General features: G+C 39.5%; 2 protein-coding genes across 2 annotated transcripts; both read right to left on the bottom strand.

Moving 5' to 3' along the window:
* Window positions 1-4,706: 4,706 nt before the first annotated feature.
* Window positions 4,707-10,389, bottom strand: LOC126660551 (uncharacterized). The gene is made up of 2 exons (XM_050354116.1): window positions 4,992-10,389; window positions 4,707-4,762 (listed from the first exon to the last, which is right to left on the bottom strand). The coding sequence occupies exons 1-2, from the start codon at window positions 10,387-10,389 to the stop codon at window positions 4,707-4,709; spliced, it is 5,454 nt and encodes a 1,817-aa protein (XP_050210073.1).
* Window positions 10,390-12,030: 1,641 nt separating this feature from the next.
* Window positions 12,031-17,251, bottom strand: LOC126661244 (putative disease resistance protein RGA3). Its single transcript, XM_050355069.2, has 4 exons — window positions 14,413-17,251; window positions 14,238-14,311; window positions 13,881-13,993; window positions 12,031-12,125 (listed from the first exon to the last, which is right to left on the bottom strand). Exon 1 carries the CDS (start codon window positions 17,192-17,194, stop codon window positions 14,831-14,833), a length of 2,364 nt encoding a protein of 787 aa, XP_050211026.1. The 5' UTR covers window positions 17,195-17,251; the 3' UTR covers window positions 12,031-12,125; window positions 13,881-13,993; window positions 14,238-14,311; window positions 14,413-14,830.
* Window positions 17,252-17,899: the final 648 nt, after the last annotated feature.

Genomic DNA, 17,899 nt, shown 5'->3' on the forward strand with positions numbered 1-17,899 from the left:
TTCGTTATGCTGTTTACTTGATTTGGGTTATGGATTGTATTGTTCTGATGAGGTTCGAACTAATCTAAAGCACCTAAAATTCTCTCTCGAGCAATTACAGGCAAAAGCATTAAACTTACTAATACTAGATTAATTATTCACTCTCGCGCAATGATTAACCTATGTATAAATCAATTTAATGGTTGTTAAGCAAATTCAAGGAACCCGCACTCGTTAATTCACTCTCGCACAATTAACTCCTGCGTTCTTAATTATATTGTTCTATTCCAATTTTACTCTCTCGAGCTAAAACTAAAACAAAAGGCGTAGACTAAGTGATCAGTTTAGGCTAAGCGTTAAGCACAATAATTAAAACCCATCAAGAACAAAAACCCATAAATTCAATTCAATTAGACAAGCATAATTACGATTAATAATCCCCAACGAAGGGTTTAGCTAGACATAACAATGAAATAACTAAAAGCAATAATTAACGGATTCATTCTGCGATTAAATAAATACTGAAGTATGAAATTAATATCAATCGTACCTTAGTTGAAGTAAACTAATAATGAACAATGAAAATCCAGCGATAATAATGAAGAACGAAACTAAAATTGTAATAAACTAAGGTATAATCTCAAAAACAAAGTCGCCAACCCCGATACAATGATTAAGAAGTGTATTTATACTAGGGTTTCTTCTAATCTTCGGGCTTTGTGAAATTCCCAAAATACCCAGGTCTTTACGCGTCAATCGGGGGCCAAAACGTCACTTTCTGAGGCAGCAGTCGAAGGGGGCACGACGTGCAGGAGCCAAGGGCACGTCGTGCCCTTCAATACTTCAACACCGCACGACGTGCACAGCAAGACCGCACGTCGTGCGGTTCCCTTTTTTCAGAGGCACGTCGTGCCCTCCACCGTGCCATCATCGTGCAAAATCCCCTGGAAGTCAGTGGTGCCGTGCACTCAACGTGCACAAGGGAGCACGACGTGCACCTTGTACTTTTGTCCCGAAACTCGTCGTTTCTCGCTCCAAACGCTTCCCGGCTCTCTCGTAAGTCCATAATCGCTCTAATAAGCTCCGAAATCATCCGTTTTCATGCATATACCTGAAATGCTTGGACATAACAATAAGAACCACAAATAACATGAATTAGACATTAAATACGCATTAAAAAGACCTGAAAGTACCTAGAAAATAGGAGTAGAAATACTCCTATCAAACATCCTCACACTTACCTTTTGCTTGTCCTCAAGCAAATAAAGAATAACGCCACATTACCAATTACCAAGCTTTGCCACAAATCCCCAAAATTAAAGCACTTTCACAACCCCCTTAATAATGAATCAATCAAGAAGGATCTTTGAACTGAACAACAACCGAGAGAATAACATCAAATAACAAATCCTAGTGCCAAATCATGAAGCAATAGCACCGAGACTACACAGATACACTTATTAAACATGATTTCAAAATCACATTGATCCTAAAGGCAATTCAATCAATTCAAAACCAACAACGAAACTTGAGCAAATGAGCAAAATCACAGGTCTGTATAATGAAATCACCAAGTAACTCCTCACAAGGTCGTCTCTCGCACACAAGTGTATAAGGTATATCAATTAAGCTCTCACATCAATACATGTAATCTTGCCATAAGCTTGCCTATAATCCACAATTCCACTACTAAGTTAAGTCAAACAATCTGAATCCAAATGGACTTTTAAAAGGTTGTAATGGGGTCTGGGTTAGGGTACGGAAAAAAAAAAGTAAATAACATGGGAAAAAAAATGACTTGACAAACCGACAAACATCACTGGAACTACACAACTAATCACATTCAGCTCTTCAACTAATTTAATCTCTTTTTCTGCTCTTTTTATTTCCTTGAGTTCAACTTTTTAGCATTTTATCTTTTAAGCTCAACTTTTCAATTTTTTTCTTCTTTTGTTCTCTTTTTTTTTTTTCTTTGCTTTCTTTTTTCAAGCTCTCTTTTATTTTTCCGCTCTTTTTCCTGAACTTCAAAAGGCAGCACTTAATCATATCAAACAAGAGATAATCCATCTAATATCATGAGCTGAGGATGTTATACATCCTCACACTAGTTTCCTGCATATCCATCAATCTATCAAGTCACAATAAGGTAGAAAAGAGGGAGATAAGAAAAGGTAAAGTGTGTAAAATGTGTGTAAAACAACAAAAATATGGCTAAGGCTCAAATTGTTAAACTAAGGGACAATGGGTAGGCTATTTAAAGTGGTCTAAAGAATGGGTTATCCTAATTGCCATTTATCACTTTCAAATTATTCAACCTACAATGCAATTTTACTGTGGACGCAAGGCAAGTTCTAGAAAATTAACATGTATCGACTCACACCACAATAAAATGAGACATAAAAAGTATGCTCGATAAGGCTCAAAAATCTCATAAAGTTGGGTAAACACAAGGTGATTTATCATACAAACATGTTTAATTGCTCAAAATTTCAGAATTTACATTAATGTTCCTGTCAAGATTTCCATGCCAGAATTCACAGTATTCAAAAGAAAGAACATGTTTTTCAGAGTGCAACTTTTCACCTCAGTCCTATTAATTCATGCTGGCTAACTAAGCAAATGTTATTTAACTGTCATTCTCACAATGTTGTTCACACACAAAGACAATAATTAACCAACTCATTAAATAGGGGGAACGAAAACACTAAAATTCTAGCATTTCTGACAAAGCATCAATCATGGCATAGGCGATACAATGACACAACAACACGGTAAGTAAAAGTAGTAACGCATCCAATATGTCCTAGCATAAAACACCCCACGGGTTCACCACAAAAAGTAAACAAACAGACTCCTAAAACATTCCTAAAACATCCTACAGACAAAGATAAAAGAGAAAAATAAGTTTTCTCTCTACCCTCACACTGACTGATGCATTGTCCCCAATGCATCTATACTGAACAAAACACACATAAAACAGAAAAGTACGATAAAAACATAAACAAAAAAAATAAAAAGGGAAAAGAAAACAGAACACTCTAGTAGTCCTCCGGCTCTGGTGATGGCGAATAGACAGGTGAAGGATAGTCACCCTGTGGGTGTGTAGCCCGCATGTGGGCTCTCTGCATGCGATGATGGTCCCGCTGCTCTCTAAGCATCCGCCTTTGTCTAGCCTCCATGCGGCGCTGTCTGTCCTCTATGCGCTGTCTCCAATCAGTCTCAGAAGGTGGCTGTAACGGCTCCTCAAAAACCGGAGGATCCTCAGTAGCCTCAGTACCCTGTGCATTCTCTTGAACATGCTCTGTCTGCTGTCCCTCTGCACTCTCATCCTGATCAGCTTCCGCTTCTGGCTGTTCAACTGGTCCATACTTCTTCACCCATCCTGTCCTCTTATAAAAGGGAATAATTTCATTGTTGGCATCCACCACATTACACTTCTTCAAGTAGTCCATGTCAATGTATTTCAGTTTGGGCTGCTGTAGGGCTTCCCACTCCTCCTCTGTAGAATATGCCTGAAAACACTCAGCAAGAGCACTCACAATCAACCCCATCCCCAGTGGACTCGCAGCCCGCTGCTGCTGCATCTTCAGAATCATCTCCAAAATGCGGTAAGCCATGTTGATCTTCAAGGTATCATCATCAGGATGCAGCAATGCATAAATCACAATCAAATCATTATGGCCAACCTTGTTGGCCTCATCAATTCCGCAAATATTGTACTTGTACCACTTGAAAGCTAGCAGTACAGACACATCCTTGATCAAATTTGCCTTGGAATCCTTCTGAAAAACAGGCTCGCCAGACAGCTCTCGCCACATCTGATCCCTCTGATACTCTGGTGGAATAATGCGTATACCACCACTGCGCATCTCACAATTGGTTCTCAACCACCTCATATCAAACGAGTGTCGTACCCCTCGCAGACGGAAACTATACTCAGATTCCACATTTTCCTTCCGCTTCAATGTGGTGAAGAACTCTCTGGTCAGCTCTGTGTAAGTGTGATGTGAAGTCGCACCAAACCACTGTAAACCCCAACGCCTCAAATGACTGTCAAAAGCCTCCTGCAAATTCAACTTAGCAAGAGTAGGACCATCTATATTTTTACAGCCTATCACTCTCCGCTTACGGATCACCTCATATCTGTCACCTTCCTCCAGTGAATAAATAGGAAAGGGACATTCATACCTCGCAGCCAAGTTTGGCCGCTGTCTGCTACTCGAGGGTGCTCTAACCGGTGGAGGAATCCTATCTGCAGCCGCTGTCCGTGAGCGTCCCCTGCGGAGTGGTGCCACTGATGGTTCAGGAGAACTCTGAGTTCTCACAATGCTTGAATCCTCAGGATCGGTATCTTCTTCCCCAAAATTAGGATTTTTAGACCTAAATGTCATGATTGTTGAAATTGAGAATAAACCTTGAGAAAGTTGAAGGAGAAATCCGATTTAGAGCTAGGTTAGGTATAGGGAATGTGGAATTTGGATGAATTTGGGGTAGAATTTGGGGAATTTGGTTAGGGTTTTATGTGGGGAATTTTCGGAATGGGTTAGGGGGAAAAGGGTTTTGTTAAAATTTGGAAATTATGGAGAAAAGTGCGGTTTAAATCAGCATTTGGAAAGCTGCTGCCGAGGGGTGCACGACGTGCTCTGGCCTCCTGCACGTCGTGCGGCCGCACGTCGTGCGCTGTGTTGCTGCACGTCGTGCGGTAGCACAAAACTGCTCCCCCAAAATTACTCTTCTGCTCCGACCTGCACATCACCAACACCAATACCCGGATCAATCTGAACTACAAAAATTTACACACGATAACATGAAATAGAATACTCAAAATAAAGACAACTAAAATTATGAAATTAAATCTAACTAATGAAGTTCAAACGCAGTAAAAAAATAAATTATTCGGACTTGTCATCCAAATAACGCTTGTTTTAGGTCACTAGCGTTGACCGTATAGTACCTGACTCAGTTCGGAGCATCGAGAGTATAGCACTCTCTTCTTTCGTCCGTCAAAGGACCTAAATACGGTTTACACCGCTGTCCATTGACTTTAAACGTCTCCCCACTCACATTTTCGAGCTCGATTGCGCCATGCTCAGCTACATGTCGCACCTTGAAGGGTCCGCTCCATCTCGATTTCAACTTGCCAGGGAATAAGCGCAGGCGAGAGTTGTACAGTAGCACATGACTGCCTTCTGTAAACTGCTTAGGCACGATATGAGCGTCGTGCCATTTCTTGGTCTTTTCCTTATACAACTTGGCATTCTCATATGCCGACAAGCGAAACTCATCAAGTTCATTCAGTTGCAAAAGGCGCCTCTGCTTCGAGAGTCGAGGGTCAAAATTTAACTCTTTAATGGCCCAGTATGCGCGATGCTCTAACTCGAGAGGCAAGTGACACGCCTTCCCATAGACTAGCCTGTAAGGTGACATACCAGTAGGCGTTTTGAATGCTGTCCGATACGCCCACAATGCGTCATCCAGTTTTTGAGACCAGTCCTTTCGAGAGCCATTCACTGTCTTTTCAAGAATGCGCTTCAACTCTCTATTGGACACTTCAACCTGTCCACTAGTCTGAGGGTGATATGGAGTTGCCACTCTGTGATACACATGGTATTTCTTCATCAAGGCGGTGAACTGCTGATTGCAAAAGTGTGATCCTCCATCACTAATGATCGCCCGTGGCACCCCAAATCGATTTATCAACTTCTTCAGAAACTTAATAACCACTTTTCCATCATTAGTGGGCAAAGCTGCTGCTTCCACCCACTTCGACACATAGTCGACACACACCAGAATGTATAAGTTCCCACAGGACACAGGGAAAGGTCCCATAAAGTCAATACCCCAGACATCAAAAATCTCAACCTCCTGAATAGAAGAAAGAGGCATTTCGTCCCGCCTTGATATATTGCCAGTGCGCTGGCATCTGTCACAGTGCTGCACAAAATCTCTCACATCCCTGTGCAGTGTAGGCCAGTAGAAACCACTCTCTAGGACTCGTGCTGCTGTCCTACCCGAAGCATAGTGACCCCCATAATCTGAAGAATGGCACTGAGTCATAATGGCCAACATTTCTTCCTCTGCAACACATCTCCGGATCATATCATCTGCACACACTCGAAATAGGTATGGCTCATCCCACAGATAGCGCTTAACATCAGAGAGGAACTTCTTGCGCTGGTGACTGCTCATGTCAGGAGGCATAATGTCAGCTGATAGATAGTTGGCGAAATCTGCATACCATGGATTCATCGTCTCCTTAATGAGCATGAGAGCCTCATCAGGAAACCTTTCGTTGATGACTTCGCCTTCTATCACTGGCTCGGGAACCTCTAACCGTGACAAGTGGTCTGCTACCACATTCTCCGTGCCCTTCTTGTCTCTGATCTCCAGATCAAACTCTTGCAGGAGCAAGACCCACCGAATCAACCTAGGCTTTGCATCTTGCTTGGCAAAAAGGTATCGCAGCGCAGCATGATCAGTATAAATGATAACCTTTGAGCCAAGTAGATACTGCCTAAATTTATCCAGTGAAAACACTACCGCTAGCATTTCCTTCTCCGTGGTAGTGTAGTTCAGCTGAGCTCCTGTTAAAGTGCGACTCGCATAATAGATGACATGCAGCTTCTTGTCCTTCCTCTGCCCCAGAATGCTTCCCAGCGCCTGATCGCTCGCATCGCACATGATCTCAAAGGGCAGATCCCAATCCGGACTAGAGATGACTGGGGCAGTGACCAGTGCTTCCTTTAACCTGAGAAAAGAAGCTAAACAGGCATCAGTAAACAAAAAGGGCGCGTCCTTGACAAGTAAGGTAGTCAAAGGACGCGCTATGGAAGAAAAATCCTTGATGAACCTGCGATAAAAACCTGCGTGCCCGAGGAAGGCACGGACTCCCTTCACTGTGATTGGAGGTGGAAGCTTCTCAATCACCTCTGTCTTTGCCCTGTCAACCTCGATACCCTCTCTGGATATCTTGTGCCCCAAAACAATGCCCTCCTCAACCATGAAGTGGCATTTTTCCCAGTTCAGCACTAGATTTGTCTCCTCGCATCTCTGCAGGACCCGGTCTAAATTACGAAGACAACACTCGAAGGAGTCTCCAAAGACTGAAAAATCGTCCATGAATACTTCCATGATGTCTTCGATCATATCATTAAAGATCGAAGTCATGCACCTCTGAAACGTAGCAGGCGCATTGCAAAGACCGAACGGCATGCGGCGGTAGGCGAAAGTGCCATATGGACAAGTAAAGGTAGTCTTCTCTTGGTCCTCTGGGAAGATAATGATCTGATTGTACCCAGAGTAACCATCCAAAAAACAGTAAAATGCATGTCCTGCCACTCGCTCTAGCATCTGATCAATAAAAGGAAGCGGGAAGTGATCCTTCCTAGTTTCGGCATTCAGCTTCCTGTAGTCAATGCACACTCGCCACCCAGTAACCGTGCGAGTAGAAATCTGTTCCCCTTTCTCATTCTCTACAACTGTCATCCCGCCTTTCTTCGGCACACACTGAATTGGGCTCACCCATGAACTATCAGAAATGGGATAGATGATGCCCGCATCAAGTAGCTTCACAATCTCCTTGTGAACCACCTCTTTCATGTTAGGGTTCAGCCGTCTCTGTCTCTGCGCAGATGCCTTAGACTCATCCTCCAAATGAATCCGATGCATCACTACTGAAGGGCTGATCCCCCTGATATCTGAAATCTGCCACCCAATAGCCAAGATACGTCCCTTGACTACCTCAATGACTCTCTGCTCTTGCTTCTTGGTGAGCTTGTTGCTGACGATAATGGGCAAAGTGCCATCCGCTCCCAAGAAGGCATATCGTAAGTGTGCAGGCAAAGTCTTGAGCTCCACTTTTGGTGGCTTCTCAGAGGAGGGAGGAGTGATGTGCTTGCTTTTCAACAGTGGTTCGAGGACTGGTTCCTCTAAGTACTCCTCCCTTTCATTCGGCATAGACTGCAGGATGGCATTGGTTTCTGCCAGTTGTTCTTCCACTAACTCATCCACCATGTCTACCCGCATGCATTCACCTCCAGAATTGGGATGGCGTGTGATCTTTCTCATGTCGAACTCAACTCTCTCATCCCCAATTCTCAGAGTCAACTTTCCATCATGAACATCGATAAGAGCTCTGCCAGTGTTCATGAATGGTCGCCCCAATATCATCGGGCACTCCTTGTCCGCTGCGTAGTCAAGGACAACAAAATCCACAGGGAATATGAATTTGTTGACCTTCACTAGGACATCCTCCACAATCCCATGTGGCTTTTTCAGAGAGTGATCCGCTAGCTGCAACATCATCGGCGTAGCCTGTACCTGTTGATCACCAAACATACTACGAAAAAGGGATAAGGGCATCAAATTAATACTAGCACCTAAATCGCAAAGGCAATTAACAGACTGCATGTTACCGATAGTACAAGGGATAGTGAAACTTCCTGGATCCTTAAGCTTGGTCGGTAGACTGCTCAATATGATTGAGCTGCAGTTTTCTGTCATCGGTACTGGTCCCTCTGCATCCCAACTCCGCTTGTTGGTGATGATCTCCTTGAGAAACTTTGCATAGTGCGGCATCTCTCTCAATGCGTCTGCCAGACTGATGTTAATCTGTAGCTTCTTGAAAGTTTCAAGAAATTTGTGAAACTTCCAAGTGTCCTGCGGCTTCTTCACTCTGTGTGGGAATGGCACCTTTGGCACAAAAGGAGGTGGTGGAGGTGGTTTAGCAACTACCTTTTCAGGCTCGCCACCCTCACACTGTTCCTTTTCCGCCTCAACTGTAGCACGTCCTGCATATGGATCATCCAGTGCTTTCCCACTTCTCAACTCAATAGCCTTGAGATGCTCTCTGGGGTTTTCCTCAGTAGTGGATGGTAAACCCCCCTGACTTCTGCTTTGCAGTGCTTTAGCCATCTGCTGATTCTGCACCTCAAGGTTATGAATTGTAGCAGCATGATTTTTAAATGTTTGCTGCGTCTCGGCATCCTTCTTCATCATCATCTCCATCAATTTATCAAACTTGCTGTGGAGAGACTCGCCTTGCTCTCTTTGTTGGAAGCCAGGAGGATGCTGCGGTCGGTTATTCTGATGTTGGAAATTCCCTTGATTCTGAAAGTTCCCTTGATTCTGGTAGTTGCCCTGATTGTGTTGTGGCCTCTGTCCGCCCTGAAAGCTCGGACCTGCCTGATTGTTGGCATTACCCCCATTGTCCTTCCATGAGAAATTCGGGTGATTCCTCCATCCTGGGTTGTAAGTTGAAGCGTATGGATCATTGCCCTGTCTTTGCCCTCCCACAAAATTAACTTGTTCATTGTTAGGCTGACCCCATACAGAACATTCATTCGACATATGACCATGCTCCCCACATACCTCGCAGTTACTCTGAATGGCAGCTACACTGTTAATATTAACTCCTGCAGCCTGCCGTGTAAGAAAATCCACTTGATTTTGCAATGCTGCAGTCTTCGATTTTAAAGCCTCCATTGCAGAATCAGCAGTAACTGACATAACTCCTCTCTGCGCAGGTGCCTTCGCCCTTTCCGATGGCCAAAAACAGCCATTTACTGCCATCTCATCTAACAGATCGAATGCTTCATCCGCCGTTTTTCTCATCAGAGACCCTCCTGCACCTGCGTCAATCGTGCTTCTCCCCAGTTCAGTTGCTCCATTATAAAAGGTTTGGATCAGATTCTCTCGAGTGATGTTATGATGCGGAACTTGCCTCTGCATCTCCTTATAGCGCTCCCACGCTTCATGAACTGATTCCCCATCAAGTTGCTGATAGAGCATAATATCCCTAGTCAGCTTTGCAGTCTTTGCCATGGAGAAATACTTGTGCAAGAACGCTTTCGCCAAATCAGACCAAGTGTTAATTCCTGCGCTAGGTAGAGCGTGAAGCCATTGTTTCGCCTTATCCCTCAGAGAAAATGGGAACAGGCGAAGCCATACCTCGTCGTCAGTCATGTTGTTCATCTTGAATGTGCTACATACTTCCAAGAAGTTTGCAAGATGTGCGTTAGGATCTTCCCTAGGCAGCCCATAGAACTGGCAGTTATCCTTCAACAGCTGAATGACACTCGTCTTGATCTCATAATGGGTAGTCGGCACAGGATGTGCAAAATAGCCATGGGTGTTGTTTCCCACATTTGGCTGAAATATTTCCATCAGTGTTTTCACTCGAGGCCCTTCATTGTTCTGTCCTTGAGCATTCTGCGGATTCTGCTGATTTTGATTCTGCGGGATCACTCGATTATCACCCGCATTGTTGAATCCAGGAGGAGCATCGTTTTCGTTCTCCATGTTGAGATTCCTTTGAGATGAGTGTGTTGCTTTTCTGACACTTCGCTCAAAGGTAGTGAGGTCTTGTTGAAACGGTTCTAACGGTAGTCCTTTGCGTCGTGTATTATGCATACACTAAGAGAAGGGTACCTGAAACAACAAAATCAACAAACCACACGCGTAAAACAAGAAAAATAAAGACTAAAACAAGCCAAGCAATCCCAACTTAGTTGTTAAAGAAAAACTTTCCCCGGCAACGGCGCCAAAAACTTGTTGGTAAAAATACGCAAGCGTACGTATGCCAACTTGTAATACAGACTATGAAGTCCAGATATCGTACCCACAGAGAAAGCTCTAAGACAACCAGTTAAGGAACTCGATTCGAATAGCCGAGAAGATAGTTTTGTTTGTTGTGTAATTAAAAGACAGAAATTAGCAATTGTAATTTAAAGTAACTAAAGCTGTAATTCAAATGGTGTTTTAACAATAATGGAAGAGGCAGGGATTATTAATCTTCGTTATGCTGTTTACTTGATTTGGGTTATGGATTGTATTGTTCTGATGAGGTTCGAACTAATCTAAAGCACCTAAAATTCTCTCTCGAGCAATTACAGGCAAAAGCATTAAACTTACTAATACTAGATTAATTATTCACTCTCGCGCAATGATTAACCTATGTATAAATCAATTTAATGGTTGTTAAGCAAATTCAAGGAACCCGCACTCGTTAATTCACTCTCGCACAATTAACTCCTGCGTTCTTAATTATATTGTTCTATTCCAATTTTACTCTCTCGAGCTAAAACTAAAACAAAAGGCGTAGACTAAGTGATCAGTTTAGGCTAAGCGTTAAGCACAATAATTAAAACCCATCAAGAACAAAAACCCATAAATTCAATTCAATTAGACAAGCATAATTACGATTAATAATCCCCAACGAAGGGTTTAGCTAGACATAACAATGAAATAACTAAAAGCAATAATTAACGGATTCATTCTGCGATTAAATAAATACTGAAGTATGAAATTAATATCAATCGTACCTTAGTTGAAGTAAACTAATAATGAACAATGAAAATCCAGCGATAATAATGAAGAACGAAACTAAAATTGTAATAAACTAAGGTATAATCTCAAAAACAAAGTCGCCAACCCCGATACAATGATTAAGAAGTGTATTTATACTAGGGTTTCTTCTAATCTTCGGGCTTTGTGAAATTCCCAAAATACCCAGGTCTTTACGCGTCAATCGGGGGCCAAAACGTCACTTTCTGAGGCAGCAGTCGAAGGGGGCACGACGTGCAGGAGCCAAGGGCACGTCGTGCCCTTCAATACTTCAACACCGCACGACGTGCACAGCAAGACCGCACGTCGTGCGGTTCCCTTTTTTCAGAGGCACGTCGTGCCCTCCACCGTGCCATCATCGTGCAAAATCCCCTGGAAGTCAGTGGTGCCGTGCACTCAACGTGCACAAGGGAGCACGACGTGCACCTTGTACTTTTGTCCCGAAACTCGTCGTTTCTCGCTCCAAACGCTTCCCGGCTCTCTCGTAAGTCCATAATCGCTCTAATAAGCTCCGAAATCATCCGTTTTCATGCATATACCTGAAATGCTTGGACATAACAATAAGAACCACAAATAACATGAATTAGACATTAAATACGCATTAAAAAGACCTGAAAGTACCTAGAAAATAGGAGTAGAAATACTCCTATCACACCATCCGCAGATGTAGTAGTAGTACTAGTTGTTGTAGGTTATGACGAGCCTACGGAAAGAGTCTGTAAATTAGTTTATGGAGAACGAATACCACTTCTGATCACACAAGCATCAACTATAGTCAATCCATTGATGGATCAAACGTTAATCTGCATAAATTTGCAGCTGTTATTTATAATCTAAGAAGCACGGAAACAGAAACGAGAGAACACATAGTGAACTTAACTATCGCATGGTGAAATTAATTACTATAAATAACCAGCTGCAGATTTGGATTTTTACTATGCGATAGTTATGTACTATATTATATATACCTTGGCATAAAACGGAATATCGAATAAAACCTTTCTAATATTTAAAATCAGAAGTAGTATAACAGTTTATATAAAATAATCCGCAACAATTTGCAATTTGATTGTCTTTAATGTGAAAACAGTGGTCCATTAGTTCTACTTGAATGGTGCACCAAATTAGCAGTTGGTTAATTGGTTTGAAGAAAGTTTAGCGGCATAAATATGAAAAAATAATGGCCTAATTACTTAAAAACACCCCACTTTGAACTTTTTTTTTGTTTATACCCCGACGTAGGAAAATTTTCAATTATACCCTATTTCGGGTTTTTCATTTTCAACTTTACCCCCACTAAGAGTACAATTGATAATTTGAATAAAATTTATGAATAAAAATGTTAATAACAACAAATAGAAGGATTATATCATCTTTTCTCTTATTTGAAAAAATACAAATAGATCCTTTAACTTTTAAAATATTTAAATAAATCCTAATCATTAATTAAAAAATTAAATTATTTTTTTAAAAAGTCTGATCTACCATAGTACTTCTCCAATTTAAAAACCCGTCATTAAATATTTTTTTTAAAAATTATTTTTTAATTTTTGTGCTCCTCCTTCCAGGGGAGGAGCTCTTCTCCTTCCTTCCATGGAAGGAAGGAGCAAATCCTTCCTTTCATGGAAGGAGGAGCTGCGTGCTCCTCCTTCCATGGAGGAGGAGCTGCTCCTCCTCCCGGAGGAGGAGCAGATTTCCTTCGGAAAAAAAATCGGAATTTTTTTTTATTATTTTAGTTATGTATTAATTTTGTTAAGTTTTTAAATTTTGAAGAAATTAATGATAATTAATATAAATTAAATAGTTATTATTAGTTAATTTTTTAAAAAAAAATGGTATTTTTGTATAATTAATAACATTAACGTTTAATTAGAATATAAGTTAAAAATAAGGGACTATTTTAATCTTTTTTTTAGATAAAAAAAGAACAATTTAGTACTTCGGGGTAGAGTTGAAAATGAAAAATCCAAAATAGGGTATAATTGAGAATTTTCCTACGTCGGGGTATAAACGAAAAAAAATACAAGGTGGGGTGTTTTTAAGTAATTAGGCCAAAAATAATATAGATAGGTAATCCTCATAAACACTAAAAATAGAATAAAAATATAAAGATAATCATAAAATTATTAAGGAATTACTAATTACAGGCATATATAGGTAATTGATCTTGAAGGTATTCAAATTATTATTTTATTTTTATTTTTGGGGACTAAATTTTTTGTTTTTTCATTTTGATTATTAAATTTTTTTTGTTTCAAATGAGTTTTTCGGTCAAAAATATTTAGATGGCAGCCAGATTTTGTTTTTACCTAACCTCTTGATATGTGTGCATAAATCAACTTAAAAGCCTCCAAAATAAACTTATACGTATGTGACAAGTTTTCAAGATAAAATTAGCGAAATCTGATTAGCACTTGTCAAAAGTTTAGCTGCAACCTATGCATTTTGGCCATAAAAAACTTGTTTTAAAAAAAAGTTTATAGTAACCATAATGGAAAAAAAAGCTTAGTCATCAAAATTAAAAAAAGCGAAGTTTGCATACTCTCAGAATCAATTACCCATGTATATATAGTAAAATATATTTTAATTAGCCAGGCGCATATGAATTTTTCTGAGAATTGTTTCAGGAAAGAATATGCAATGACAGTCGATGCAGATGGTAACTCTTTCGCTGCATATAAGAAGTTAAAACTAGTTAGTACAAACCTTATTTCAAAACATTTAAAGTACAAATAAAATCTAAAAATAGTAGTTTTATGATCATAATATAGATTGATTTTTAGAAAAATATAGATGAAAATATAATTTAAAAAAAAAACTTGAGACTCTCAGATTTACAAAAGGAGAAGAAACCTATTAAGGGGAACTTGATAAATAAAAGTGAAGATCATAAATAATTATGGAAAAGCACTCACCTATCTTTCCAAACTTCGCAAGTTAAATATGTTGTCTCAGAATTTTCCATTGTTCATCAGCAATACTCCCATTGCTATACACATGCATCGAACTTTAAATTAGCTCGAAACTTCAAAGAAGTAAACGAAAACTTATTTAAATTTTAAAATAGAAAAAGAAAAAAAAACTACCAACCTGGCCTTCAATTTTGAGTGAAGTATTTTGGAGGATAAAAGATGGCAACACCTTCAGTTTTGGGCATGAATAAAGCTCTAAAGATCGTAGACATGGCATTATTTCCATTCCATTACCGCGGTCGTTTTTCTTCACCCTTTCATCAGCAATGATATCTTCATAAACCCACTCTTCCAATTCTTTCATTGAAGAAAAATGTAATTTTGTCAATTTGGGAAATAATGCAACATTACCAGAAACCTCGTGATGATCCATCCCAAGAAATTCAGCTCCTATTTTTTTCAAACTTTTAAACTTACGGATACTAAGATATTCAAGTGAAGGTAATTTTCCCAGCGATGGCAATTGCTCACAATTCTTCCATCCATGAAGACTAAGTCTTTTAAGACAAATCAGTGACTTCATCCAGCTTGGACCATTACCACATTTTATTGGTTCCTTGGTAATGCCATATAAGTAAATATTCCAAACTTGCCGGAGATGGCGCTAAAGCTTCTAACAATTCTTCATCTTGTGTTTTCCTCCACTCTACAACTTCATCTCTAAAACCTAGAAACAATTCAATGAGATGCTTTTTATCGTTTAACTGCGCTCCCTTAGCGTCTTCCACATCCACATCTGGCATATGTTGTCTCGTCCATCTTATGAATAAGAATCCACCAAGCTGATTTAGATTTTTTATATCTCTAAGAGACAATGCTGCTTCTTCACTTTCATTGTAGCCAATATTAATCAAGCATAAACTCTGTAAACAACTTAATGTCCCTATTATTTTTGGCATGAAAGCATGTGTCCCCAAGTTATTTACATTGATCAAACTAATTAGTTTTCCTATCCTTTTAGGTAATGATTTCAGAAGCCTACATCTCTCCACATTCAAAATCTGTAAATTATATAATTTACATATTGTTTCAGGCAACTTTTGAAAATCATTACAAGACAAGTCAAGTTGTCTCAAATGAATCAAGTTACTTATGTTAGATGGGATTTCTTCAATGCCACAATTTCTTAAGCTTAATGATCTCAAACAAGACAATTCATTAAATAAAATACTCAGAACAACTCCAAAAGATGAGATTCTTTCCGATGAAATTTTAAGACTGTGTAATCTTTTAAAAGTATAAAGGGAGATAGGAAAAGGGACTTGTTCGCCAAGTGTAATACCTACATGACGTATTTCCATAGGATTGCAACTTGTTCTAGTTTCTTCATGACTATTTAACTCTATGCTGCAATATTCATTTTTCATGAGAGATTGTGCAAAATCATGCACTAAATCATGCATCTTGCAGTAAATTCTATCACTCAAATATTCGTTCTCCCCAATTTCTATAATATCTTGGAAGAAAGAGCGCATAACTAAATTATGGAAATACTCTTCACCAATCATCTCCAAATTCTTTTCATTTGCTGCCCTAATATAACCTTGACCAATCCATAAAGCAATTAGTTCACTTTTACTCATCTCGTAGTCCTTTGGAAAGATGACACAATGAGAGAAACATTGTTTTAATGGCGAGGGCAAGTCGATATAACTTAACCACAATGGGGCTAGGACACACTCTTCAACTTCCTTCAGTTTCCATGATTCGCTATCTAACACATCTTCCCATTCTCTTACAGACTTTTTAAAGCGCAAAAGACTTGCTATCGTCTTTACAGCAAGAGGCAAACCCTTACACCTACTCACAGTTTTTCTCCCAATTTCTTCTAAAACTATGCACTCATTTCTAGACCTTTGGAAGAATGCTATGCTAGTAAAAATCTCCCAACATTCCTTATCGGACAAAAGTCCAAGTTGGATTATATTTACACTATCCATAGTTTTTGCAACGTCCTCCTTGCGCGTGGTGACCAAAATTTTACTTCCTAGTGCACCACACTCAAAAGAATGTTTTAGTTCTTCCCACTTTCTATAATCTTCGTTCCACACATCATCCAGAACGAGTAAAAACTTTCTTCCTAAAATACATTGTTGAATTTGTTGTACAATATTTTGCAATTCAACAAGATTTGAGGTAGATTTTGTAAGAGATTCAAGGATTGCCTTAGCAATCCTAACCTCATCAAAGGGATCAGAGACACAAACCCATATTTGCACATCAAAATGAGCTTTTATCATTTCTTCATTGTAGACTAGTTTGGCAAAAGTAGTTTTGCCAACCCCTCCCATCCCTACTATGGAGATGACATGAGGGTTTTGATCACTCTCAGCCAACAACAAGTCTATCACTGCAACTTTGTCATGCTGTCTACCTTTTACCTCTGCTATATTGATAACAGAGGTAGTCATTGCTCGTTCGATATTTTCATGGCCTTTTATCAGTGAAAAACTATATCTTTCTTTCTCTTTGGCAATCACATCTAGACTTTCATTTAGCTCTCTTATCTTGACAGCAATATCACGACGAAAACCAACTTCACGAAAACAAAAGCAGAAGGATAAGACGAAAGACCATACCTTAATCCTTTTAGGCCTGGAAGTGTTTTCATGTTCATCTCCCTCGAGTTTTGATTTCAGAATTTCAATGCTCCACTCGTCCAACACATCATCGATGTCATATGTTATGTTTTTTAGCTTGCGGAGCCAAAGCTTAACAGTTTCCTCCTTCAATTGCCTTTTCTCTGCATCAATGAGCACAGCTTGGATGGATTGGAGATTGCTAGTAAGCATTTTGACCTCATTCTTGACACCGGAAACAAGCTTAACATTTTGCTCTATCTGGCCAACAATGACCGATGTCAGCAGATCTAATGCTTTGGAAACAAGAAAATCGGCCATATTCAAAGAAAAAGAATAGAAATTGAAGATGATTGATAAAAACGGAGGGAAGTAGAAGTATATTGTAGTTGTGATAATAATTCAGACACTAGCATGCACATTTATAATGCAAGAAAACTAAGGAATAATCTCATCAATTAATTAATGTCAAAGCAATGTATCACTTTGGTTTTGATTTTGGTATAACCATTGTTTATCTTGGTGCCTAAGTTAAAGATTACTTCCATGGTGGCTTGAGCATATATTCACATAAATCTTTCCAAAAGCTGAACAGGAATACTAAGAACATTAACTTTAAAACAAGAATTTTAATTAATCTTTAGGGTAATGAAATAGATAAATAGAGGCATCTTCAATTAAAGAATTAAGGTTTACAAGGCGCATTTTATGAAACAGTTAAGAGTGCAGTATCCAGCAAACTGTAAATGAAAAACATTTGAGCTTATGATTTCAGACCAACCAAAACAAATAAATTAAAGCATAAGAAACAAATAATTTATGTAGCCTTGATCACTGTACGAGGAGAATTCAAAGCACGTTAAAAACAAGCTTTCAGGTTAATATTCAACTCGAATGTTTAGTTTAAAAGCTTTTAGGTTAATTGTACAAAACCTCATGTCAGGGGATTTGTGTATTTACCCCACTATAAGTCCATATAAATTCAATAAGCCCCGTTCTAATGATTTAATTATATAATATAAATTT

The sequence above is a fragment of the Mercurialis annua genome, linkage group LG8, assembly GCF_937616625.2.
Source record: "Mercurialis annua linkage group LG8, ddMerAnnu1.2, whole genome shotgun sequence".
Classification (NCBI taxonomy): Eukaryota; Viridiplantae; Streptophyta; class Magnoliopsida; order Malpighiales; family Euphorbiaceae; genus Mercurialis; species Mercurialis annua.